The 27,745-nt window shown below is 43.0% G+C and overlaps 1 protein-coding gene across 3 annotated transcripts in view; it reads right to left on the minus strand.

The window, feature by feature from the left end:
• LOC137793893 (gamma-aminobutyric acid receptor subunit gamma-3-like) overlaps window positions 1–26,522 on the minus strand; it is a 64,937-nt gene extending 38,415 nt beyond the window's left edge. The window contains exons 1-3 of one of the 3 annotated variants that reach the window (XM_068590313.1): window positions 26,282–26,522; window positions 25,634–25,788; window positions 5,182–5,249 (exon numbers count right to left, since the gene is read on the minus strand). In XM_068590313.1, coding sequence (XP_068446414.1) covers window positions 5,182–5,249; window positions 25,634–25,788; window positions 26,282–26,334 — 276 coding nt within the window. In that variant the 5' untranslated portion in view covers window positions 26,335–26,522. Of the gene's footprint in view, window positions 1–5,181; window positions 5,250–18,933; window positions 18,999–22,876; window positions 23,272–25,633; window positions 25,789–26,281 lie in introns of those variants that run through there. The other 2 variants (XM_068590315.1, XM_068590314.1) reach the window with 2 other exon arrangements.
• Window positions 26,523–27,745: the final 1,223 nt, after the last annotated feature.

The following is a 27,745-nucleotide window of genomic DNA, read 5'->3' on the forward strand; positions in this document are numbered from 1 at the left end:
AGCAGTGAAGAGACACGTCATCCAGCGGCTGCAGTGTAATCATTAGTGCCAAACGATTGGTTGACTAATGAGATGAGTAATTGATTATTCAAAGTGATCATTGGCTAAACTTCAAGTAACCTGAGAAGGCTGATTCTGATATTTAAATTCTCGATTCTGTAAAAAGAGACCAACGGCGTCTGAAATCGGAGTAAACAGTCTATCGACGTGTCACAGCAGGCATCGTGGACTACTTCATTTCAGGTATTGTGACATCTATAATAGGGAATCAAGGCTTTCCAATTGGTTTCACATAATCAGTCTATTTTCATGGACAGAGCAGGTGGTCCTAATAATTTCAATGCTTGGTTGATGCGCACTGGCATCCTCAATAGTGGAAGCGGTAAATTCAAGATGCCACCCACTCACTGGCTTTAGCGTGGGCGACAACAACACAGCATCGATGTCAAAGTGCGTCCATCTTTGTCTGGTAATTTACCGGCTGCGTTATCGGACTCTCTCAGCAGCAGCAGCTATAAAAAGCCGGTGCTTTCGTCTGACTTTAATGCCGTTTAATCACTCAACCATTCATCACAGTGTGTCTTAAATTACTATCAGCTTCATTTGGCATTGCATCATCTCAGCCTGTGGCCATTACCGTCGGAGCAAATGAGGAGAGATAATGTGTTTTGTTCAAAAGGCGGATGAGAAGCTCCCTGGAGTTTGGCCGACATCATAGCGCTGGAGTAAGTATGTGTGTGTGATCAATATGGATGATGCATCCGATGCACCATTGGGATTTGACCTGGTTTTTCATGGGGGAAGTCTCTTTCTCACACTCACACACACACACTAGAACACATACCCGTGAAGTTCGCGCTAAATAGAGGTCACGTGACGGTTCGAACTTAAGCAAGGGGACGAGTGTGAATGCGGAGCTCTGAAAAAATAATAGAAAATAACAAGGCCGAGCCAGACCAGGTCACGCTGAGGAAATCGTTTTTTTTCCTCCTACGTTGGACCATTTCTGGACAGAAATGGATGAAAGGGGAAGACACACAGCGAGATAAAGGAGTTGCGACTGCACTAATTCCAGTCCAGTCACCCCCGGGGGCTCGGCCGAGGACTCAGCTTCCACTGACCGGCGTCCACCGACCCTGACAGGGTGAAGCCAATCAGCGCTGACACGGAGGAAATCACTGGAAAGTCACAGTGGGCTCCCGCTCGCCGCTGAAACAAAGTTTGGGGCGAGCCGAGTCCGACCATAGCTCACTGACCCACTACAAGCAGGAGTTTTAAATACACAACAACTCCATCACTCCTGGTTGTGTGTGCGTCCTATTTTGTAGAAGCCGAGCTCGCAACAATTTAAACAGAGTTTTAAGAGTCTACATGATTTAATAAGACTGAGTAGAGTGTAAAATTATGAGATTTTCTCACATGAAATGAATGCTAAAATAAACACGATTTGCATAGACGGTTCCATTTAAAAATAGGAAACAAAGACTTCCTGAAATAGATCAAATCTTGAGGGAAAAAAGGGACTTCTTTGAAATTAAAGATGCTTTTCATCCAAATGTATGCGATTCAAAGAATTATGTTCTATACGAACTCAGGAACTGATGCATTGTCTGTTGGATACACACATTCCTGCTGCAACACCGAACTAAAGGGAAACAAGGAGGGTTCCAGTCTCCATCAGTCTGATAACGAGTTGGGTGGTCTGGAGAACACTGAAAAAGAAAATGTCACTTTTAAAGCCAGTCTAGTTTAAAGCCTGTTACTCCCATAATTATATACTTCCAGGAGTTGCATTTTGATTGAAACAAGTCTGACTGGTGCGTTAGCTGCATGCCAAATTAATCAGAGCATGGGGCGACATTAAATATCTTTCAGCCTACTTCATGGAGAACGAGGACAGTTCAGCATCACTGAGTGTGAGTCACTACACGGCCGGGTGCAGGCGGCGTCATTTAAGCAGTGAATCTAAATGCAACCCTGTCCTTGTCATAAAAAAATGGGTACCCCCATGGCTCAGCGCTGGGTTCCCTACTTTGACTTCCTTTGGGTCCTGTAATCATTCAAGAGCGAATGGATTCATTCCTTGTCAACGTTTAAGGTTCACAACAGTAACTTCACACCGGACCTTCTGTCAAGCATCAACTGTCTGTCTCAAACGTAGCGCCAGGGCTCTTGGCATCTCGATCGTTGAAGACATCTGTTGAATTAACGCCGACGGCTCCATCTACTCCACTTCAGACGGCGTTTCAAGGCAGCAATTATTATTTTCAAAACTTTTTTTTTAAAAGTTAAAGTGCAAATTATAAATTGGTTTATAATGTGATGCTGCTGAGATTCAGCTCTTTGAGGATTAGCTCCGATCCGTGTTCGCGGTGCACCTCTGCCAGCTGCAATATAGAGTGACAGTATGCCACTTTGCTTAATATTAGACAGCTTTGTTGAACACTCAATTCTGATTGGCCATTGAAAGGTAATCTGAGGTCTGCCCAGACGTCTCTTTCATCCCATTTAGCCACGGGCGTCTGGTCCATTTTGTTGATTTCTCTTCATATCAGCTCACTTTAACCACAAAGCGGTTTACTGATGCAGACAGTCCTGCTTTTCAAGCTCCTCGGTGGCTTTAGTTTGAAATAAAAGCATCGGATTATCTGTAGTGTCAATTGATTGATGTCTTTTGTAAGCAGCCATGTAATAGACGGAATACTGAGGGAAGAAAGTCCTCGTGGTGAAATAAGCCCCTTCAGTGTTATGAAGAGCCTCCTATCTACTCGCTAAATCATCTTGCAGGGGCTTCAGCTGGAGCAGTGGCCGGTTGGCTGTGTAATATCCCGTTATTGTGAAAATCACAACCTACAGGTGGGTGATACGATAAAAGACACCTGTTCAGTGCAATGCAATTCAATAGCACGATCGCATTACAAGATGGTCTCTTGTTGATTCTTTTTAAATGGTATGTTTTTTTCCAGCAATACAGACAGCTTGAACTAGATCAATGTATCCATCAATAACCTCTCTAGAAAGTAAAATGTTTTTGTCCGTTAGTTTGCCGGGTCCACCGTTCCAACGCCAAATCCAAATTGCTTTACCATGTACAAAAGGAGATACAGGAAATTATTTTGTAAGTGATTCAGCAGAGATTTTCCTCATTGATATCAGACTCAATGTTTACCGTCGATTCATTTCTTAAGATTATGTCTTGGGCTGTTTTTATAGGATAGAGCAGCCAAAGAGAGAAAGAGAGACAGATTCAATCCCCTGCTGCTGCGTTAAGGCCTCAGCCTGATATCACATGATATAAATTTGACTCAAGGGGCTTGTATCCCTTGGTTCAGATAAAGAAAAACTCCACTAAACTCCTTTAACAGAGGAAACAAATGGAGGCAGCCTCAGGAAGAGCAACAGAACAGGACGTCTGCTCGTACGGACGGACATCCCCGATGTCCCTTGTCGGTCGCAGGTCGATCATCTTTCTTACTGTCACTCCCGTGAATGGATTATTAATAGGTCAGGAAAACTACAGCCACAAAGCAGCGACGACAAAGTTGAGAGTATTTTCCAAAGTGACTGTGCATCTCTTGTTGGCTCCCCCGAGTCCAGAGAACAAAAACAACTTCTACAGTTCAACGACACCATTTTGCATCCAAAATTGAATTTACTCAATTGCACTTTGGAAGGAATTCTAAATGTACTTTGCTAAACGGCTGAATAGTAATGATCTGGCATCAATGAAGCAATTTTGGAACAACTAATTTAAAATGAATTCCATCCTGGAAAAGCTCTTTATGAAATATGTGGTTAACATTCACTCCAGTATACATTAACTTTTAACCATCTTGTTATTTTCATTTTATTAATTCATTTCTGGGAAATAATAATAACAATAAAGACATACACAACTTTTCACATGAATGACATTGAGCGCAGCATATTGGTTCATGCACTAATTCATTTTTTTGGGGGGTAATTTCATTCTGAATGAGCAGATGTAGTCTGAAGTAATATAAGTCACAGGCCAGAGCTGACAGTGAAAAAAAAAGCTAAATTGCTTTTATATCTGGGAATATTTAACGTTGCCAGGCAACTGTCACAACTCAACATCTGGTGATATGGTGAGTTCAGAGATAAAACGCTTTTATTATCATGTCTAACTCAGTATTTTCAAAGCAACACATTAATGAGGTTTTGAGAGAAATTCCGAGCAGAAGAAATGTATTATGTGAGTGTATTGAAAGCAGTTGCATTTAGTCTAGAGGCATTTCACTGAAGGCCAAACAACAGACTACTTAAGCCTTAAGTTGCTATTTTCTCATTTCCACACATAAGGCTTTTAGTTTGAGCATTTCATAAGTGTTATGGCATCTGATCAGGCCTTCTATATTAAAATATGCACCGATCCATACACAGGCGTCCTTACAGAAGTCTTTCAAACAAATAAGACTGAGTAGGATCCAGACTAAATGTATATGAGCACATTAGCCAAGATACGGCGTCCATACGCACACCTGCACACAATGTTGCCTTGAAAAGAAGTCTGGAGGCTTCGCGGCTTCGTTTCCCCTCGTCTGAAACACAGACCGCCAAGCTGCCTCGCCGAAAGGTTAACCGGTGGATGTAATCTAAACACAGCGTACACTTAAAGTGGTATGGATTGTTTTTAGGTCTGTCTTTGTTTAAGGAGGCTAAAATACGAAGTGCTTTGCTGCTGTGCCAAAACCAAGTCTCCTTCTCTCAACTGGGGTCGCGCTGACACCGACTATGGATAAGTGCCTCTTGCAGCCCAACTCCAAAAGAGACCCCAACAACTATCCCTAGAAGGGATGTGCAAGAGGCTTCATTGTACAATCTGACTTCAATTCACCACCCCACCACCTGCGTGGCCAATTACATTAAAAAAGAAACACTGTTTTCACGCCCGGGCTGGGCCTCAGAGAAGGTCTCCTCTGCTCGTCTTTGTTTTCCACTCAGTTGCTCTAATCCGAGCCGAATCCCGGGCCGTGAACAAAGCGTCCACACCTGTCTTTCCTGGCTTCTTTTAGCACAGAAACAGCTGCGGAGGCCTACGCGACCTCCACATGCAGCACGAGTGATTGTGGCATTTCACAGAGAATGATGCTAACGCGGGGCAACGGATAGATATGTATGTGTGTGTGACTGGAATACAGAGAGAAAGCATTAACTCACCATATCGATGGATGACACAGGCCCGATGCTGTTAACATATATGCCCACATCGATGACTGTAGGTTTCACTGTAAGAGACAGAAGGGAGAAGAATGAGTAACGGAGGATTCACATATTGTAAGTGGGACATGTGGCATTTAAACATGTGATCATTCTATTTATTGTGTCATTTGTCTGCTTTTATGCTGTTATGTGTGTCCAGAGCAAACATTTAAATCAATAATAGAGTTTAAAACAATGGTTTTCATCACTCAATGTTGCCTGAACCAATACAATCTAGCACCCTAAGAGGCAAGATGTACTCAGAAAAGGCTGCACCGTGCTTCCTGGAGCTGTTACTGTATTGCTATGGCAATTAATAGCATTTCCAGGGTGTATGTAGGATATTGGCTAATTTAGCTTGGCAACAACATTCGGTTCCAGGAAGAAGAAAAAACATTTAAAAAATGGAGCAACAGAAATGTGGAACGGTACCAGACCTAAACGCTGCATCTCTGAATGTTTGTTTTGCTTCATTACAGTAAAGGAAACATGGGTTTAATGGCTTGTGTTCCATCGTTTGTGTGTTTCATTGTTTGTGTGTTCCAACCTTTGTAGGCAATCAACACAAAAGACATAAAACGTTGTTTTCTCAGAGATTCATGTCACATAACATGCTTTTTCAGAATACATATGATGCAACATCCCACATCATAGGTCAATTTAAATTACAGCAAGACAGAGGGTTTTTTTTCTCACTGCCTCTTCTAATGACTGACTCACTCACCCACACACACTCAGACATGTTAGGGGTTTTTAACAGGACAGGGCGGCCTCTATCTCCACATCATTTTGGGATAATTTTTTGGTAAATATATGGACGTGTCCCCAAGAAGATGCATTTTATTCAGGTGACATTTTTGTCCAATAAACCAAACAAAGATGCATCCGTTTCATGACACCATTGGATCCATTATTAAAGTCTCAAAATAGTTCGCCCTACTGCACACGGCTGAGAGACTGCACACACAAACACTCCTGTCCCTTAGGAGTGTTATCGAACAACTGCAGAGCCTCTTTCAGACAACAGTGCAAATGAAGGTCGATCTGCTTAAGTTACGGACTATAGAAGGAGGTCAAGCGTGGGCGCGTGTAGGAGAGCTTTTGTGCTCGTGTCATAGTTTGATATTGTTATTGCATTTTGTGACCTTCGGATTGGACGTGCCTGGAGGGGAATGTGGGCGACGTGAAGAGGGCGAGTCGCCTTTTACTGTCAATTTGTTGCGTCCAGAAGGTGAGACGTTCAGATATGAGGTGCTGCGTTGTCAAAGAAATATTTTTTTTAAACTCCTTTTGGAAGCGGAGAGTCTTAAGGAGCAAGTTATTGAACGGGTGCTGCGCTTCATGCACACACAAGACATTTTACAGATCCGCTCGCAGCTTAAAAGAGTGGCTTCTTTTATCTGCACTGCACAATTACATTATTACAATTTCAAGAGTTGTGACTGTGTCATCCTTCTGAGAGCACAGCTTCAATGTTACAGAAGAAAGAACAAAACTATGTTAAACTTTGCATGTTTATACTCGTTCCCTGCAGAAAATGTGTCTGCGAGCGGCGAGCTTAACCCCTGACCTCGATCAGTAAAGCCGTAAATCCAACAAGACGAAGTCTGCTGTTTTACAGAGCAGCTTCCAGGTGTGAATACGAAGCGGGGTGTTGCTCAGAAAAGGAACAAATATCCTCAAGAAAATCTTCTCGGCACAGAAACAGGTCGACAGGAAGGTGAGGAGAGAAAAACAAAAAAATTGAAGAGCGACTTTAATTGGAATCTTTTTGGTTATCGACAGACAGCGCTGGATTAATTAACAGTTAACTAATAATGTTAGTTGACACATGAAGGGGGGGGAGGACTCCTTAGTGAATCCATGACCCTCATTTAAAAGGTTCTCCATGGTTCGGTGGTATTGAAGGCTTTTTACGACATCGTTAAATCGTCTCCCCTGTCATCAGAGATGTCGATATGAAAAGCAGCGTTGACGTGCACGCGGGTGTGTTCACATCTGCGTGGCATGTCTCCGGGGACCCGCTGTGCTGGACCACTGATGCAAACAGTTTTGGTTCGCGGAGGCCTGCTGGGAAGCTTTGATTGGATTCTAGCAGCATGTTCTGCTCCACCAACTGGACAATGAGGGACAACAATGCAGATGTGCGACTGAAATTATTATTATGATGATGATATTATTATGCGTCCATGACTCAGATTGCCTCGTAGTATGCCTACAGATACGGCCTTTTGTGATCTATTAGGCAGAAACCTGCTTTCCAAAAGACACAGCATCCATTTCCAAGAGTGACAATGCTGATAATTTGAAGCGGCGCTACTTTTAAATGTTGCCCTCAGCAAAAACAGAAAACCACCACTATTGTACGATTGTCATGACATTTGGTACAGACAATCGTGGTCCCAAGAGGATGAATTTGAATAACGCCTGTTTTCAACATTTTCACTGATCCAGTAAAACGCCTCAACATCGACTGGATGGATTGGCCTTAACTACAAATTCCTAATGACTTGGCCCAACCCCCAGTCATTTCCTCCAGAGCCACTGTGAGGGTGACATGTTTTCTTTTTCAGTTAAATGTTTGGCCAACAATCGCGATGAAGTTTGGCCACATTTTGAACCGACAACACCCTTGAAGTACTTCTGGTGATTGGTTCATTTCTGCTTTAAAATGATATTCAAGTCACAGCAGGGTTTCCTCCTGGCATCCTTCTGGTCCCTGGGAACATCTCTAACCCTCTTTGGGAGTACTGTCTGGCACAACCACCGCATGGGCATCGAGCCCAAGTCCCACGCTGAGAATACAATCTTTGTGGTCCATTTGGGGAAATCTGGCATTGAAGGCGTGCACGACACAATACAGAAGCGAAGAGAAATACAGATGCATCTATTGTTCACGGAGGGGAAACCGGGGCCTGGTATTCGAGCATGCAGTGGGAAAACCCCTGGACATGCTGCCAGTCTCAGAGATAAACAAGATGCACACTTTGAGGCAGTGCAGACTAGTCCAACTCATCTGCAGGTTTTTGGATTATGGGGCAGAAAAACAGCTGAAGGGATCCGAGGTGACAGTGTCCCTCCTTTGGGACCCATTTGCAGAGGAAACGTAGACAATTTAAAAGACCACAGGAGTGGAAGCATGGGCTGGAAAGCTGATCTGTTACAGCTTAGCAGCAGCGTTTGAGAACTGGGACAACCTGAGGGAAATCGTTCTCAATTTACACCACGGTGGATAATCAAGGTAGAAGATGACAGTCGGTATAAAGCATGCGGCGTGTTTTAGACAGTCAGCTCTACTGCGTTACAGTAATCACTCCGTCTTCACTTGGATTCATTTCCCGGTGCAATACACGAGGAAATAACTACAGTCCATTGATTCCAGCCTTCCTGGAAGTGTGTATCTGTGTGTGTGTGTCTTTGAGCAAACACAACCATCATAAAAGCTTAGTCGACCTGACATATGTCCAAATAGCGCATGGCAGATTCATGTGGGATGGTGCATAGGTAATGATGACGCTGCTGTAAAAAGAAATCATTCAGGACAGATATGCCCTTCTTCTGTGTAGTTTTTCATCTTTTTTTCCACACTTCTGTGTGGGAGCTTGTTTTGCTCTCTTTCATCTCTCAAAGAGAAATATAAAGTTATAAAGCACGTCTATTCAATACTGGAAGAAACTTTAAAACATCTTTCTACCTATCAACCTATCCATCCATCAACCTAATTTCCCATTTCTAATGGAGGATCCAGTCCAGAGACCAGATGAATCCTTCCCCCTCCTCCTCCTCCTCCTCCTCATGTTGCTCATCTTCCTCCTCCTCGTGTTGCTTTTCAGAAAAGCATGACAGGCCCCATCTGTATTACCACATTACCCAGTGGGCCTCGATTAAGAAGAAAGGGCTTTAATGCCTGCTTGGCCTTGCTGGCATGACAAATGCATTACGCATTGTCAGCCTCTGCATGCACACACACACACACACACACACACACACACACACACACACACACACACATTTGCAGACGTACACATCCCAGCTGACCGTTTAACTCCCATATGTTCAGAGTCCAAGGAGCACTGTACGGGGGAGTGCCGCCTCAGTGGGCTGTCAGATGCTATCCCGAGGGTTCGCCTCACATCTTCAGTCTCACTTTCAAAATAAATGTGCTGTAAAATAATTCATCATGTCCTGTTTACCAAAAGTCGTCTACAGTACTAAAATCCCTCCAGCAATTTGCCTCAGGTGGCTGCAAAAGAAGAACACTGCGAGACAAAAGGCTCACAGTTACGAGCACTACTCTGTCCTCAATACTAAATTGCGTGAAGAGGCATCAGCTTCACCATAGAAACATCCAATTTCTGTGAACCCTGAACCATAAAACAACTTGTGCAAGAGCTACAAAGTCATTTGACTTCCAACAATATCTTCAATGTCCCTCATAGTGTGTGTGTGTCTCTGAGCAAACACAACCGTCACAAAAGCTGAGTCGACGCGTGTCCAAATAGAGCTTGGCAGATTCATGCGGGACTTTTTATGTTATTATTATAAAATATTAAAGATTTTTTTTACGTAGCTCAGCTTTGTGTCTTTGCATCTTTTGTCCATCTGTTAGCCATGCCGTACGCCTCGAAATACCATACATACGAGTCTCTGCTGCTGTTGCTATGGAGACGAAGCCGGCCTAAATCGTGAATCAGAGCACTAGTGGATCCGAAAAGCTTCATTCTTGAATTGTGTGAACAAGACATGCTGCAAAAGTTGTTCAATCCATTCAAAGCTGATCCGAAATGTCAACGAGAAGTGAACTCAGAAACCTCGTCAGATCACTTTCCTGAAAACAGGTTGGATTATTCCAGTTCAACAAGTACAGTCTGTTCATAACTACGGCCTCTTTTCCATTATACTCACAAGTCACAGTTGAGGGCCATTAGGTTCAAGTTGGTTATGGATTTACAAAGAATTTAGTCCGCGCACATTATCCATCACTCTGCTGCACTGCAACAGCCCATCCACAGGAATCACACATGATGTCATGCATGACCTCTCCGCTCCAGCGTTGGTATGTGTAAACGCCTGCAGCCCACGATGCCTTTGGTTTGGGTTTGCGCTGTAAAAGCTGTTGCTGCTCTCGTCCTCCAGTGGTGAACATACGGTCTCTGCTGCTGTAGTTAATGAAGCTGAACAAGAGGAAGTTATACTCGCTGTATACGTTCCTTATAGAACCAACATGCAAGGCTTAGTTTAATACAAACTGGCACTGAACATTAAAGATAAAACACATACAGCCAGTTACAAACAAGGCTTTTATGTACTCTTTCAGAAGAAATAAAAGAATGCAGAAATGATATAAGAAATGTTTGTCGCTAAAGTTGTAAAGGTGTTTGTCCCACAACTATTAGTCGCTTTGACAAAACAATTATCTAGCTACAAGTTTAAGTCTAGAAATATGTTGTATAGTTCAACATTTTGGGAAACAAGCTCATTTACTTTCATGTGAAGAGTTCGAGTAGTCTGAGTCTTACAGCCGAATAGTTAGCATAGCTTAGCTTTAACTTGGGAGCAGAGGGAAAGAGCTAGCATAGCTCTGTCTAAAAACGTCATGTTTATTTGACAAGTACCTCTAAAGTCCAATAATCATATCTTTTTTGTTATATTCTATTTCTTGTCTGGGTCCAATGCATTCCTGGAGTATGGGTTTGACATGCTGGAAGCAAAGCTTTTCGATCAGTAACTGCACCTCCAGCTCTGACTGAATGGTACAAATTTGGAGCTTAAACTATTGTCAACAACTTAATAGCAGACCAACAGGTTCGCACATGAGAGGCCATTAAGTGGCGGTCCTTTTCAGAGCAACAAAGCACTGCTCGTGCACTTTAGTTTTACAGGCTGCAGGCCTGTTCTCACAACTCAGTGTTGTATTTCACAGCCACAGTCATGTAAATATGGGCTGACGACAGGAATATCTGTGTCAGCTCTCTGGTGTCAGCCCCCTAGCGGTAATCACAAGTAGGCCGGGCAGCAGATTTTGTCTTCTTCTTTTATACGTACTCCCCAAACTCCCTTTTGGCATGGCAGACACTAATGCCCTGATGTTGGTCTAAAAATCAAGATGGCAACAGCAGTACACAGACAAGTGTGAAGTAGATCCGGTGAACTTGAGATATGTGAAGGACATTGACTGAGACGCCTCTCTATATATTTATATGTCATGGGTCTGGATGTGGTGATGGGCACAGTGGCCCCTAATGTTTATGTATGTGACTGCACCAGCTCCACTAGGGGAGAAACCGCTCTGCTGTCTTTTCCAGCACTTTTCAGCCAGCATGGCGCTGCACCACACATTGGCAAAGCAGTACATTTGAGGCGCGCACACACACACACGATTGATTGCTGAAAAATGTCAAAACAGCCAAGAAGCGCCAGAAAAAAAAGACAAAAGGACTTTACATAAGCTCCCTGGACTGGCTTTTAATGAAATTGATCAAATAGATTTGTTGGATAATGGATCAATTTACATAACATTTAAGCAAAATGTCACCGCACACCTCAGACTACACAGGTTGCAAACCAAGACAATTAGATGGAGAAAAAAAATCAGACACCTCTCTATACAATATTTGTGGTCCAATGGAGAAATCCAACTTTATTCAGATATGTTACTAATAGTCTGCTCGCTTCATGTATGTAAATAGAAGTACAAAATAATGTAAACGCCTTTCAACATCAGGTAGCCCAGTTATCTATGTCTTAACTATGACCTCAGGTATGAATATATAAGTGAATGTATACTTTTCATAAGGAAAGGGGGAGGTTGTGCATGAAATTGTGTTCATGAAAGAAAACTTAATTCTGAAAAGCTTTCGCTTTTGAGACGGGCCCCAAACTTCAGCTTGTCAGTTTTCAGTCTATTCAAGTCACACAAACCAGGTGCCAGGCTTAAATATCAGATGACGTGGTAAAAATAACACCCGTGGAACGACGGGGCAAGTATTATCCTGAACTGCACTGCACAGCTAATGCTGGAAACCGGGGTTCAACGCCACCAACGCCACTATTTCTGTCTCAAAGAAATGTTTAAATAACTCAAACGGCCTGCCGACAGCGGCAGACAGAAGCCATCTGGCTCTTGCAAGCAGGGAGACGCAAAGGCTAAAAATTATTTTGCAAATGATATTTGACCCACATGTGTACATTTCGGCATCCCTGCTCCAACGGGACAAGCTGGGGCGAGCCATCGGCCCGCAGAGAGGGGCATCAGCTGCAACTTCTGGGGAGCTGCAGCCCCTCACACGCAGGTGATGCTCGCTGATAGACTCCTCCACATCATCTGACTGCCTTTCCCCTGGCAGACGACAAGTCCAGCAGTGGAGTGAAAGCAGTTGATTATAATTAATAAGATAATAAGGGTTTTTTTAAAGTATGGGTTAATCTGATAACTGATGTTACACAGCAAGAGAACCCAGCAGTTACAATAGAGGGGCTATCGTGTGTGTGCCTCAAGTTATTAATACCAGCGCCATATCACACAGTGTGAAAAGAAGATAGTTGTGAAATGGTGTCGATAATGAATTTAATAATCACCTTGGTGTTGAAAAAAAATACTTCAGAAATAATTTGAACTTTGTGTATATTAATTTGTTTTGACTTAGATGCAAAGATCGATATAACACGTGTCTTGCTAGCCAAATATGAGGCAAAACCTTGCAACTGGTTAGCTTAGCTTAGCATGAAGACCTAAACAAAAATTTAACAACAGGATTAGTAGCTTCTTGTTTAGCGAGTATACAAGAGAGTGGTTTTAATCGTCTTCTCTAACTCTCGGCAAGAAAGCAAAAAAGAACCGTTTTTAATATAAACCTGTAATAACTTCTTTGCTGCAAAGCGGGGAATGAAAGTCGTATTTCACAATTAAAGTTGACACGCTGCTTTGTTACACATCAAGCAGTTACACATCAACATTATTGTTCATGAGGAGTCGTGTTTGTCTTCACCTGTTGAATGCTAGTCCTATATTCACTCTGGTTTTTGGTCTCAGGCAGCTCCTGAGGAACATATTTTGGCTTTAGCTGCTAATCGTTCCACTGTGTTCACTCGCTAGTGTGAAGCTGGACAGGTATAAGGCACAGTGGGCTTTTGCTTTTGAATAAAAAAAACAGATAACTTAACAATAAGCTGAAACTCGGGATGACGTACCATAAATATGGTGCCTTTGAGCAAGGGTACTGCATAGCCAGCAGAACTGTGGCTAAAAATAGCAGCCAGCTGTGTACATCTACCTGGATAAAATCTGGTATTGCTGACGCACGTTTGCTCAGCAAATCTTCCTTGGATAAACAAACAGTATGTAAATTGAAGAGTGCAGGTTCACCGGGTGACCCTGCAGAGTGTGTTTTTACTACGCCGAGCGAGCCAACGCGCTGTGGAAACACTGGTCTGGCTCATTTAGTTGGACGGGGCTCAAAAGATGCGAGTCAGGTGTGCCGAGGGTTTGGTAACAACTCTTATCTTTGCTTTATGAAGGCATAAAACAGTGATGCAAGTGTAAATGAACAGACTTTCCCATCGGACAGAAATTGACCGTCTGTGTGGGTGTGTATATCCTAGAAGTACAGCACTTGCTGTACTTTTATTCAGCTCCCTGAATCGAATATAATAGATCTGGGAAGAGAAGGTATTTCTGTTCCCTTGGAGGTTTAATGAGAACCAGGCAAAGGGAAAGGTCTCGGTGCTTATGAATCGCCACGAGGCAATCACACAGCTAACACCAAGTAATAATATCGCAATATAAGCTGTGGGGTGAGGGAAGGGAGGGGTGCTTGTTTCACACAAACAGTTATGCATGCAATGAGGAGGGCGTTTAAAATGAATTATCTCACAATTCAATTTCTGTTAATAAAGTAAACAGCCCTTGTGCCTGCTCACACTGGAGAATGAGTAGCACACAACCCATTTATTGCATTAGTTACTTCGTGAACTGACTGAATTGAAAGAGCGCGAGTCATTTTCCTAAGTTCGGACAAGATTTTGATGCTTAAAAACAAAACCGTTTTGACGAATATAGTTTTTTTTCTAATAATAATGCAAATAGGCCTCGGACGTCTGCAACGACGAAAGGGACTGCTTTAATCTCCTTGATGAGGGAAGAAACTGAAGGCGAGGCGCCTCATTCGCGCACACACCCACGTTGCTACACCGACATGGGATTGACAGGAGAGTTCAGTGCTCGGTGACGGGCATTGCAACTTCCTCCGCGAGCAACTTTGCAACTTTAACGCAGAAAAATCTGAGACAGCCGTCACAGCGAGAGACATTTTGGATTTAATTAGACTTTGTGTCCGTCAGGTAAACAATGAATTATGCATTATTTGGCTCCCCTGGTGCTAACGCAACAATGGAAACTGCCTGACACCCAACAAGCTCATCATGTGGAGGATGAGCGTTTAGCTGTTTCAGGCTTTCAGAAGAGATGACACATCAGTCTCAAGTTTGATGTCCCCAGAGTGGCAAAAACATGCAGGTAATGCCCCTGTTTTTCTGATTGCAAAACATAAAGTCAAATCTCATGGAGGATGTATAAGACCAACACAAAAAGATAGAAATAAAGTGACAATAGATAGTTACATGTGGAATAATCAAATGAAAAACATGCACACATTCTTCACAACAACAATCAACTGCCAATCAACTGCATGGCTATGGGCGGGGCCTAATATGACCTGCTGTGGGTCATCAGAAATGCACCTACATGTTCAGTTTTAGTGGGAAATGGCCGCCACCGGGGCAAGTCAGCAACGACACAAACGCCAGTTCATGAAAAACCACAAATTCAGTTATCATAGAAACAAAGCTGAATCCTTCTCATTAAAATATCTTTTTTTTCAATGAAGACCATTATGTGCATTTGTAAAAACAGAAATAATTGTCCCAATGGGGATGTGTTTCACTGTATTTCTTTGTTGATATTCAAGCACTTTCAATCTTACATCAAATCTGCCGCAATCACAAAGAAAAATGCTCGCCAATGCAGTATGAGACAGCTCCAAAAAAAATACTCCCTTTGATTTGTTCTCTGTAGCAGGACTAAATGACCAAGCTTAATTAGAAACACAAACAGCACAGGTGCAAGCTGCCCTTTCTCTTCCTATGTTTTCAAAGTCCCCCCTCCCAAAACCCTGGTTAACCATCGGTGCTTTGGCGCGAGTGGAGTGGACATGGGAGACACAGATAAGAATCGATTAAATGGTTAGAGCTCACAGGGATGAGAGATGTGTCAGCCATGATCTGGACCCAGCTTGGTCTTATTACCACCTAATGCACTTCACTTTGGTATCAGGCCCTCCGCTTTAAGGCGCCTCGCGATTGCGCGGCCATTCCTTTGTGGTTTCTCATTAACTCGGCGATGCTGGAGGAATGAAAGGCGAGGGGCTTTACGGCGCTGCACAACCTCTCTTTGGAGAGGAATTAAACATTTTTAGAGAAGCTAAAAATATGCTCATGGCCCGTGATTCGACTCTTCCGATAGCGCATGTTTCTTTTCTTTCTTCTTTTTAATAATGGCAGAGGAGACAGTATTCTTTTTTTTATTTTATTTTTAAAGAATCAAAAATATAATGAGATCATCTTATCTGAAGGTGATTACGATCACAATGCCTGCCAACACACGGGCACACATCACCATGGCGACGTAACATCCCACACGCAGTCTACTATTGTGCCAGACAACAATGCATGACAAGACAATACACGGCATTACACGGCTATCAACGAGGAAAAGAAATGCATCCGCTATTTAACTTGCAGCTGGCTTCGAAAAATGAAGCTCAGTCATTGGCTGGAGTCAGAGTCAGGTGACATTTGATTGGCTGTAAAGCGGATTCCATTGATCTCAACTGATTTGGAAAGTGTTATAGGGGTATATGCTAAATTTTATGTGTAAAAGTCAATGAAAACCTTGCTGATCCTGAAACATTAAGCCCCTCCAACACACACACACACACACACACACACAAGCTCCTAAAAGGTTACCCCATCCGCCAGCTTGTGTGTGCGTCTGCGAGTGTGTATCCATTCCCGTCTGCTGTGTCCACAGCTTGTGTGCCCGGAGCTGCTGCACCTCCCTCCCTCAGGCCATTGTCAGCTCGGCTAACCTGGCTACCGAAGACGCGAGGCGGAGCGTTCGCCAGGATCTAAACTCTTCATCTAATGAAATGTCACTGGACTTGAAATATTGAGGAGGCTCGGCAAAGAATCGTCCTTTCAACTGGCGAGGCGTCGCCGCTGTGCCAAATGTCATCTCTGTGAGGATCAAGAAGAGGAGGCCCCGCCAGGACCGAGTCAGCCTCAAAGCCACCCAGATCTGAGCCAGAGGTGCAGAGTTTTTTCTGATTTCAAGGCAATTTAAATCATCCACCTATGTTTATGAGAGTTCATCATCTTTGAAAACAAAGACCAAAGAGCCTCATCAACTGATAGAAGTTACAAGAGGATTTGAGAACTTACTTTACACACAAAGTAAACAAAACACTGAGGAGTTGGAGTGCCATGATGAATGGGATACTGCACTAAATTGTGGCGAAACACTATTAACAAAACGCTGACAGTCTATGAAATGTGCTTGTGTGTGGCATAGAGGAAAAATCTGCATATAATTCCACAGCATGACTCATGTTTTTTTTTTTTTAAAAAAGGGCAGACTAAACCAGTTATCAATCATTCCATCAGGAGTCAGGATGCCAAACCTCTGCTAAAAGAAGTTAACAAGGGTTATGGCTAGAGTATATTGTATATCATGTGAAAAAAGTCTCACTAGAATATTGATGCCTCTCTATGACCTACATAAAGCAAGCAAGACTACTGGCCAGAAGATTGGCTATACCTACATAGTTATTCTTAACGTTTGTCATTGGTACAACAGTGTTGGGTCGGTACCACTCCTTGAGCTCAAAATCCAGCGTGGCCTCCGGCAGCAGCCAGCCCACGGGTGGACCGACCCAGATCCAGTGGCAGTAAAATGGCGGAGTCTCTAGAGGGTTTCCAGTGCCTGGAAACACCACCGCATGGGTCCAAATGGAGCGCCAAATTTAGCACAAAATCAAATTTCCTTGTAGTAGCTTCAGAAGGAAAACGCACCATCTTTTAGTCAGGTGTCCAATCGGTGCTGAAGGTAAATGAAGTTCAATCAGTGGGTGCTATATTGACTGAGAAAACTGATTCCTCCTGCTGAGAAGTCGTGCCAGCTCTGCCTACATGTACCAGGATCCATTGAGAGATACTTCTAAAAACACAATGTTCTTCTTTTCTTACAACTAAAACAGGAAAATGCAACCGCACACCTTCGGTCTTTAGGTTTCTCTCTTTCACTGAACTAAGACGGGCGTGTTAGTTTTGCAAACTCATTGTAAAACACACTGCATTCAAACTGAAACAACACTCCCTAAAGCCGTTAGTACAACAGTCAAAAGTACGTAAACATAATTTCACTGGTATGTGGAAGAACAACAGATTTTGCAGCTGCACTAAGATACACAGAAAGCACACTACACACTATAGAAAAAAGAAGAGGTTGGGAAGCTGCTCATTTCCCTTTTAATTAACATTTTTAACGTAGGATTTAAACTTGTCACTGAATATTTTTACAATGTTTATTTAATTTCACCCAAGTAAAAGGACCTGAATACTTTATTCTCCATCCACTCCCTTTTCCTTTCAGTACTCGTTAGAGTACAATCACAGCATTTGAGCGCAAGAAAAACACCACCTTGATATTTCTGGTGGCGGGATACAGAAAAGAATACAAACCCAGCTGGAACTTTCTAAGTAAAGACTGTTGGATCTGATTTTGACTGGCTTCTTTAATAAAACAAAGGATACATCTAAATCCTTCATCAAACAAGGAGACAATATAGGGCTGCTGGCATACAATGAGCAAAGATACGAGTAGAATTCACTGAGACCAAATATTGCACTGCCTGAAACCCCTCTTCCTCTTCCTCCCCCCCCTCGCGTGCTTCGCCCTGGAGTGATTGAATCTGACATGACTTCTGAATCAGATCTATGTGGTTTTAATATAGGCTGCAAAGTGGGTCAAACTTTTACTTGGGTTCCAAAAGGCCTTAAATCTGGACCGCGAACACTGACGTGAATCATGTAACAACATAGTGATGGATTGTAAGGAGGGGGGACAACAGAAGAGAGGTGATTGAGTGAGGGAGTCAGAGAAACCAACAGGAAGAGAATGAGCAGCAGGAAACAGCTACAAACCAATAATGTCTGACAAACACCTGGCCTTTATCTGAATCAAAGTCCTGCTCTCCAAGCACGCACACTTTAGTAGTATGCAAAGAAACCACTGACCAACCACACATCGTATAAATAAAGAGGCAAAAGAATAAATATAGATGAATAAAAGTACAGTACAACTACAAACAGCAGCTGCATGATGGTTACAGTCTCTCTCACACTCACACACACACACACACACACACACACACACACTTCACTCCCAACATAAATAATTGCAAGCGCCAGACATATTCAGGGAGGCAATAATGGCGGATATGATTGCAACGACCTGGTCAGTCAGTGTAGATCAAAGGCTTGTTAGTTATAGACGATTACAGCCTTCAGTCCCAGCTGCCAGCTGCAATCTCACACTCTCTCTCACACACACACACACACACACACACACACACACACAGTCTCTGGATTGTGTACCTGGCTGTATTGAAAAGCTGTCAGCTTGATTGTATTTGCATACCGGCTGACGATGAATCGAGCACCTGAGCAGAGAGAGAAACTGCATATCGGTTAGATCAACTTTGTGGAGAGAAAAATTAGGAGTTTAAATGTGATATAGTCCAGTTGTTTCAATAGTATAGTTGTAAAAAAAGTCGAGGGAAGTTTACTACAGACAGTTTTTCAAAAGTGATAATGGCTTAATCATATGTTTTGTCTCTGAGCAGCTAAGCACTGATATCTCTTGGATCAGTAGCGTGATTTCCTTGGATTTTCGGTTGCGTCTCTGTCCATGAGGGTAATTTCCTTGTCTTTTCACCCACAACGTCTATTGCTGCTAAGCTCCAACAGTTCTTCCTTTTTTTTTAATAGCAAAACACACAGCTGCTGCTGTTAAATGCACCATTTGCTGCGTAGCAACTGCTTTTCCCCTGCAAAGAACTACTGGTGTTGGTGCATCTACAAGAGTTTTCATCCATCAAGCAAGCTAACTAAACGCAGTAGAAGTCGGGCGAGACATGACGACGGGGCCAAAACACTGATGTTCAGGAAGTTGGTTACTGTGGCAAATGTTACTCAAACAGTATTAAATACAGCATTTGTCGGGGACTATTTTCAGCAGCAGATCTTTGGACAAAGATAGTTGCCTGTGCACTCAAGACTCTAACCTTTCCTGAATAATATTATTTATTTTATATATATATACATACACATATATACACACACACACACCTATATATATATATACATACATATACACACACACACACCTATATATATATATATATATATATATATATATATATATATATACACACACACATATATATACATACAAACATATATACACATGTATTTGTACTTGGAGGACTGCTGTAGGCTATTTTTATATTTTTTTAGAGCGAGGCTCAGACCTTAATGGAACACCTTGAATCTTCCCCGGCTCTTAAACTCAAACCGTACATGTGCGTGGCTGCAGAGCCACGACTCCAACCCGCTTTGTCCTCGAATCCCTGGTGAGCACACACGCAAACGCTGACACACTCGCCAACGCTCCGACGCACTCGTGCGCACGCGCTTGTCCGCACAGCGCACTGGGATCGTACACAAGCACACACAGTGATCACACTCTAAATCCCAAAGGAAAGTGACACAATAGGGACACAAAATCATCTCATCTTCATCCAAGGCGGACTGCTTCTTATCGGTTAAGGTGAGGCTCAACACTTTTTGGCCTGCTCTAATTGGGAGGGATGTGCGAGGCCTTCTCACAAGAGGACCAGTCACCAACTTTGTATTAAGATTAAGCTCACTGCTGACTTATCAAGACTGGAAGAGACGGGAGGAAACAAACACAGGAAATAAAATAATAACCCTGTTATATGTTGCATCTTGGGCTTCTTCTCCTGTTTCCTGTAAGCTTCGCCTCACTGCAGCGGGATGAAAAATGTACTGTTGACAGTTTAAAAGGTTCCCAAGTAAGATAAATTAAATAAGACTCATATCTTCTTAATAGCAAAAGTAGACTAAAGTGAAAGTGCTGACATTGTATTCATATCAGCAGGTTTCAAAAGGTAAATAAAAATAGTATGACATTTTGAAAATACAAAATATTGTTTCGCTACTCGTTTTAAAAGATGGTTCTGACAAACTACAAATTTATAGAACAGAAATTATCTATTTCACGTACAAAGAATATACCATTTACATTCAGAAGTCTCACCTCAACTACAAAAAAAAATACTTGGAAGGCACAATGTTTTGGAAAAACATGATGAGAAAGTCAATATCAATCTCACATTCATACAATAATACTATAAGGCCACAGAGAGCAGAAGATTATCTTAGCATACAGAATGGACAGAGGGGGGGGAAACGGCTAATCTTCAGCACCCCTAAAACCAAATATCGGCATCTAAAAAAGTCTGTGTGGCTTAAATGTCATCATCACGAGGTGAACGTGTAGGCTCTGTGCAGATGTACCAGCAATTTGTTGCGTTACAACGCTCTAAGTAAATGGTGCAGCAAATGAAGATTTAGAAAAGGTCTCACACAGCAAAGGAAACGTAAAGGTCTAACCAGCTCCAGTCTACCCCCACTTTGTTTCAGCTTAGAGAGGCTGTTTCCCACCAAAGAAGTGAGCCTCTACTGTGAGATACAAACACAACTTCTCATATTGAATTAATGGCCAATTAATACAGAAAATCTCGAAATATGCTTAAAACAACAGTTTGTGCTCTGGTTCAACAGCCAGCAGCATATTAACAAGCTGGAAAAGTTCCTTGCATTTAAAAACGAGGCAAAACGGGGAGAAAAAAATCATAGTTTGATACCATGTGTGTGTGTGAAGAAAATGACTTTGATTTAGACAAAATCCAGGTGAAGCTTAGAAATGAGCCACACTGCTCTGACTTCTGACAGTAGCTTGCTGTCTATGTGAGTGTACTTGTCTTTGAGCGTGTGTTTCACAGAGATTCAATGCAGCACTTCGCAACTGAACCCACTCTTTTTTTTTTACAATGACTTAAATGTCCCAGATCTGTCTTTGACTCAACTTCATCTTCGAGAGTGTGGATCTCTACGTGTGTGTGTGTTTTTTGTTGTTTTGCCTGCGTGTTTCCGCTGCCTCACATTATCCTGCTACGACATTAACATTTCATGGACGACACTGGAGGTTTGTCAACTGGATCTCATCAAAATTTCATCCTTAATTATGGGAGCTAAGCTGGAGGGAGATTCCCTCCACCACTACCCAGACTGAACCAAGCCGGCGTCCCGGAAGTGAAAGCAAAAAAACAAACAAATAAATCAATTCTCAAGAGCAGGTTACTTCGTGTGAAAGCTGAGCGCTTGCCTCGGTCATTCAAAGATAACTTAAGAACACAAATAAAGACTTGCACTGATCTGGCGATAAGCATTCCCGCCAGAGTCTTTCCACAAAGCCGGTTGATACTTCATCTCCAAACGCCCCAGCTGGAGCCATTACAAGTGAAAGTCTTTTAGGCTTGAAGGCCGCAACTTCAAGGGGCAGTGTAGTCACGCATTAAGCCTTCATAAACCTTAATATGACTTCAAAACCCACGAGTCCTGCAGCTGAGGGAGAGATGTTTCTCCTAAGTGGTGTTTGACAGCCTCAGTTTGTGAATGAAAGTTGTGCGTTTGAAGCACAGAGAGAGGTAAAAATCCAAAGTATTTACATCCATGAATCATACGACTTCCCATATGCATCTCTTGTGACCCTACTATTGGCTGCGACCCACTTCACTACTAGACTACCTCATTGTATATACAAGTAGTTCAAACCTGCTACAACATGAAATGCCACTAACACGTTGCTGCAACCACATTAACAATCTAATATTGCAATGACATATGGAATAGTAGATTTGTCTACAAAACAAGCACTTTTCACTTTAATACATCCAGTACGTTCAGCGTTTTCTTCGTTGACGAAACGGTTACATGTTAATGTCGCATTCTCTACGTTAAAAGCATTTCGTGTACTTGATGAACATGAAACACTTTAACAGATGCTTCTCACATTAATTAACTAACTTAGTGCAACAGCAGCACATACTGTATGCACATCCTTTCCATAACTGTGGGGGAAAAGCTCTCAGTAAGTGGAAGCTATACTTTATTGAAGAATGATGCTAAACGCAATGCATGATGGATAATCGTAATCACGGGTAGCCAGAGCGCTGTGACGAGGCCTGACCTTTAAAGGTGCTTCGCCTCCGCTAAAAGGTACTCTGAGCCTCTCAGCACGGATCTTCTGCACCAACCGCCTACACGTCGTGTCAGTTAATGGTCAACATATAGAAACCATAAGAGACGTGAGCCATGTTATCCATTACACGACAGAGTGAGCAAACGGTGGTCCTTCACTTAATATATTCAATTGAACGAAACGTGTACTCACCAGGGGCCACGGTGTCCCCGTTCTCTCAGGTTGTGTTCAAAGCACGAATGGTAACGTTAATAAAAACATTTTTTAAAAAGGTAACGCCACACAACAGTTTGAATAAGTCCATGAAAGCACCCCAGGGCCCGAACACGTTGCTGTATGTTTCTTCCAATATGGCGCCTCTTCCAATATGGCGTCTCTTCGAATATGGCGCTTCTTCCAGTATGGCGTTTCTGCCAATATGGCGCTTCTGCCACGTGAAACGCCACGTGACTCCGGAATGTTGTGAATGTTGTGAAGTTGCGTCGCTGCCAACAACAAAATCCACAGCGCCAAAAAAAACAACAACAAACAATTCTCTCCACTCGTGGCTACCGTGTCGTTCAGCTAACCGCTAACTGACGCTGCCAAACTTTTCCGACGAGACCGTAAACACGCCCATCTGTGACGCACGCGGTCTGATCGACCAATCAAAAGACGGGCGTCAACCGGGGTCAATTTTGCATAAAGTTACTCATTTATTTAAGTTGTAATATGCATTGTGTTGTGGTCACTCGAATAATAATGTAAAAAAAACATTTAAAAAAAAGAAATGTTCAACGGATGAATGTGCTCAGACCTTTTGGGGGCTGGAGCGGCCCCTGGCTGCGCAGTGGCCCCGCTCTCCCGCATGAATACCAGCAGGTTTGCTAGGATTTCAGCTAACGAGAGGTGAAGAAGATGACACACTGAGCAGCGGGAAACGAGATAACAACTATGGCTTCTAAAAAGTTAGGAAACCCAAACAGTGTTTATTCCAGAATGTGGAGTAGAGCAATACCCAAATGGTTTCCACATATCAACGATTCCTCTGATTTTTTGCAGCACTCTGCTGATTGTAAATGCGGAATCCCAAAAGCAAGGGAAATAAATGCAGCCAAAGGAAATTAGAAAAATTGTAGGAGAATAAAATTAAAGCTACTTGAGGTATTTTTAAACTCGATAAATGGGACTTTGGTAACATTCCTTTTCTTCTATTCTTTTAACTTTTCAGTCAAGACCACTAGTGAAAACACTGCAGGGAATCACACCAGTAACCATTTGATTAGCGTGTCTGAAGAGGAACGTTCACCCTGGAGGAAGTTCCGCATTTTGATTGCTCCAGAAGCATATGGGTGCAGGAATAATATGGTCGCAATCAGAGAATGATTTGGACTCAGGCCACCCTCAAACTTTCACACACATACCTTTCTTGTGTGTGCAGCGTGACAGGCCTACAGGGGTAAACAGGGAACAATACCCAGCCCTACATTTTTCTATTTCACCTCATTTTTCATGACCACGATCTCTGGAAATATATAGACAATGTCATGTCACGTTTCCCCGAAAGGACAGGGGGTGTCGTCAGACACTGATAACATTTTCAATGCAGAGTTGTATTTGTAACGGAGTATATATATTCACTGTAATCATTTTGAATCACTGGTAGTTCTGCTTTGTAAACACATTTATTGTACTTTGGTTTTGGTGAAGCATCTGACTACTTCCTCCACAAAAGTAGCCTTGAATCCACTTTGCCTTTGCCTCCTGATCTGACGTCACTAATATTCCAGCAATAATCACACCTATTCAACTCACAAATCTGGCAATTTAACAAAAATAAATGGTCAGAAGTAGGTCATGGCCTTCCTGAAGTCAAATCAAAACAAGGCGTCATTTTTGAGTGTCATTTTTGAGTCCCATGTTGAACTTTGAGACACATCTCAAGTCATTCAGTCTTGTCGCCGGTTGTCTTTCCACCATTTTGGCTCTGAGACTCCTGGGATGCACTTAAATAATGTTTAGGCCAAGATTCACTTCTACAATTAAATCAAAAATCCTGCTGCTGTCAAACTTTGACAACCATCGTGGTGGCGCTACACAATGCCGCCCATGTATGAGCGAGCTGCTGATCCCTTACAGGTCAAGTACAGTAGGTTGCTCAAAGTTCAAGACTCAAGGCTGCATCGACTTTGTTGCTGAATTAGTCCGATAAGCAAACTCTGAGTGTTTTACAGCTTATCGTTATTCTTGAAAGAATGACATTGGTTGATTTATTTGTAGACATTTTTTGCCTGCATTTGTTGTTTTGCTTTTTTAAATCCTGAAGATTCTTAAATGTGAAGATTTGCTCGAAATCAAGTATCTTGAGGTTGGGGGAATTTTATACTGTTGGTTAAAATAAGACATCTGAAGATGGTGCTTTAGACGACAAACATTTATAAATGAAGATACTCTGACATTTTGGAACTGCAATCTGGAAAATAATCAGCAGACGATGTAACAACTGTTTGTTGCAGCGCTAGTTCATGCATGACCATACTGCAGATACCGAAACCACATTTAAACACCTTATACACATTGATTTATTTCAGTAAACAGACAACGTTGTCAACAAGCTGCAGGCCCGGGGTCGTAATTATACACTCATGCTGTCCAGCCCAACAGTGTCCAAACACACAGAACTTTATTCCGAATAGTGGACCTCCAGATACACCAAATATGGCCACCTGCACTTTGAGGACACACATGAACGCTGGACAACACATGCAGAACATCTCCACTTGAGAATGTGCCCAGACTTTAATTATTAGCTCAACTAACTAAGATCTGAAAAGAAAGAAGCTGACACAATAAGACTGGGGTGAAACAACCCCCACCAAGCGTCCCCTCGTTTCAGCACCACGGACAGCTCCGCTCCCAACCAATGACAATCAGCACCATGGACAGCACCACAATTTGATCCGACCTCACCTCCGATATCCGGGCGCAGCGTCTTGTCATATTCCTTGAGCAAATTGTTCAGGATGCGCGTGGCGTCCTCCTGGTGCGACCTGGGGACCAGCATTTGGTTGACACTGGTGTCGTTGGGATCCTCGTCGTCGGCGCCATATTCCAGTAGATCAGAACTGGGGGTGTGAAAAACAAAAGGTGTGGAGGAAGGGGGGGGGGGGGTCGTTAATCCTGTTGATGCGCCGCTCTCCTCCTTTAATGAACACCATTGTCATAATAAAAAACACACATACACAACTTTGTCGCAGCAGCAGTTGCGTATGCTGCTTATATTTTTAATGCATTGATTGTAAATGGATTATTATCTACGTTTGGGCACAGCAGTGAGTGTGTGTGTGTGTGTGTGTGTGTGTGTGTGTGTGTGTGTGTGTGTGTGTGTGTGTGTGTGTGTGTGTGTGTGTGTGTGTGTGTGTGCAAGGAAAGCCCTGAGAAAAAAAAATACAAAGAAAACACCACATGCATCAGCCAGACTCATTCACATGCAATGCGTATTCGCCCCCTCCTCCCCCAACAGCAGAGTAAACATGTGAACTTTTACAGCTTCAAAGAAACATCTCAGCTGTTGATCATGCCAATGAATTAAAAAAAAGGGGCACAAATCCGACTCACCGAGCACCTTGCGCAAGAAGTATGAAGAGGATGACCCCAAACTTGATTGTCATTTTCCCATGCGCGGATCTCCCCCCTCTGGATCACAGGAAAAAAATCGGTGGAACGGAGATCCCGGCGATGTTGCTGCTGCTGCCGCCGCTGCGATAAAGTGCCAGTACAGTATAGGTGTGTGACCATCAATCCGTGCTCTGAACTTCCTCATCCGCCCACACACTTTCTTCTGCGTGTCATCTGAGACCCACACGGCGGTCTCTCCCTCTCTCTCCCTCTATCCCTCTCCCTCTCCCTCTCCTCCCAACCACCACCCCCTTCCTCCCCTCCCCTCCCCGATCCCTCTGAGCTCCGCGCAGGGGTTCCTCCGGGACGCACCCGCGAGCGATCAATCAATGTGATCAGTCCAGCGGAGTCGAATCGGACGGGATCCAGCAGCGCCCTCCTCCCCTCTTCAGACGCCTGTGTGGGCAACAGTAGTTAGGTGACGCTGTGTGCTGCTGGTGGTGCTGCTGCTGGTGATGGTGGTGCTGCTGGTGAACCTACAGAAGAGCATCTTGCGTGACTCACACCGTGCACAGTCTACATGCTGCACCTGGATCACTATTTATCCAGATGTAGATTTTTTTCTTCCCAGGCTGCGTCATGATGAAAACGTAACTATTTCATGAAGATTTCAGCATGTTTATACTGGAAATATACCAATTAATTATGCAGTCAATTAAGGGATGAAACAAGGGGTATATTATTATTGATTTCTGTACTGTTCCCAACGCTTTATCCACCATTTGAAAGTAGGCTTCAACATGCAGATCAAACTAAATAATATCAGCATATAAAAAGAAAAAAAACAACCAATAGGGTATCAGATTCACTGATTGTTATTATTGCTGTTTGCCTGATGAAGATGGCTTCATACTCTTTGCACACACCGCTCTACGTGCCGCAGAGTCACAGCGAGCTCTCCTCCACTCTCCAAAACAAGTCCTCTCTGAGTAGGCGCGCAACTCAGTGGAGGAAGAAGAGGAGGAGGAAGAGGAGGAGAAGGGGGCTGCCCAGTGTTCAGGCCCCACACTCCTGTGAGGCTTGTGACGCACACACACTGAGAGGCTTCGCTGCCCCCTGGTGGCTGAAAGTGAGACGGGACCATAGGCAGGAGGATCCTCACTGCGGCGCCGCGACTTCCGGGACACGTGACCAAGAGTCCTCACTTCAGGATCATCAGTATCGCAGTGCAAGTATTGTCAGTAAAAAAATACAACGTGCTTAAAGCATCAAAAGCAATAACTACTTTCCTGTGAGTGATATATTATAATATATGACTTTCTTTAAGTGCTGTCACATACAATGAATTAGTACCAAGGAGTCATAAAATGATTATAAGTAGACATGAGATGATGCAATATATATATATATATATATATATATATATATATATATATATATATATATATATATATATATATATAT

The sequence above is a fragment of the Clinocottus analis genome, unplaced genomic scaffold (assembly GCF_023055335.1).
Source record: "Clinocottus analis isolate CAN_PGR_092001 unplaced genomic scaffold, fCliAna1.0.p SCAF_24, whole genome shotgun sequence".
In the NCBI taxonomy this organism is placed as follows: domain Eukaryota; kingdom Metazoa; phylum Chordata; class Actinopteri; order Perciformes; family Cottidae; genus Clinocottus; species Clinocottus analis.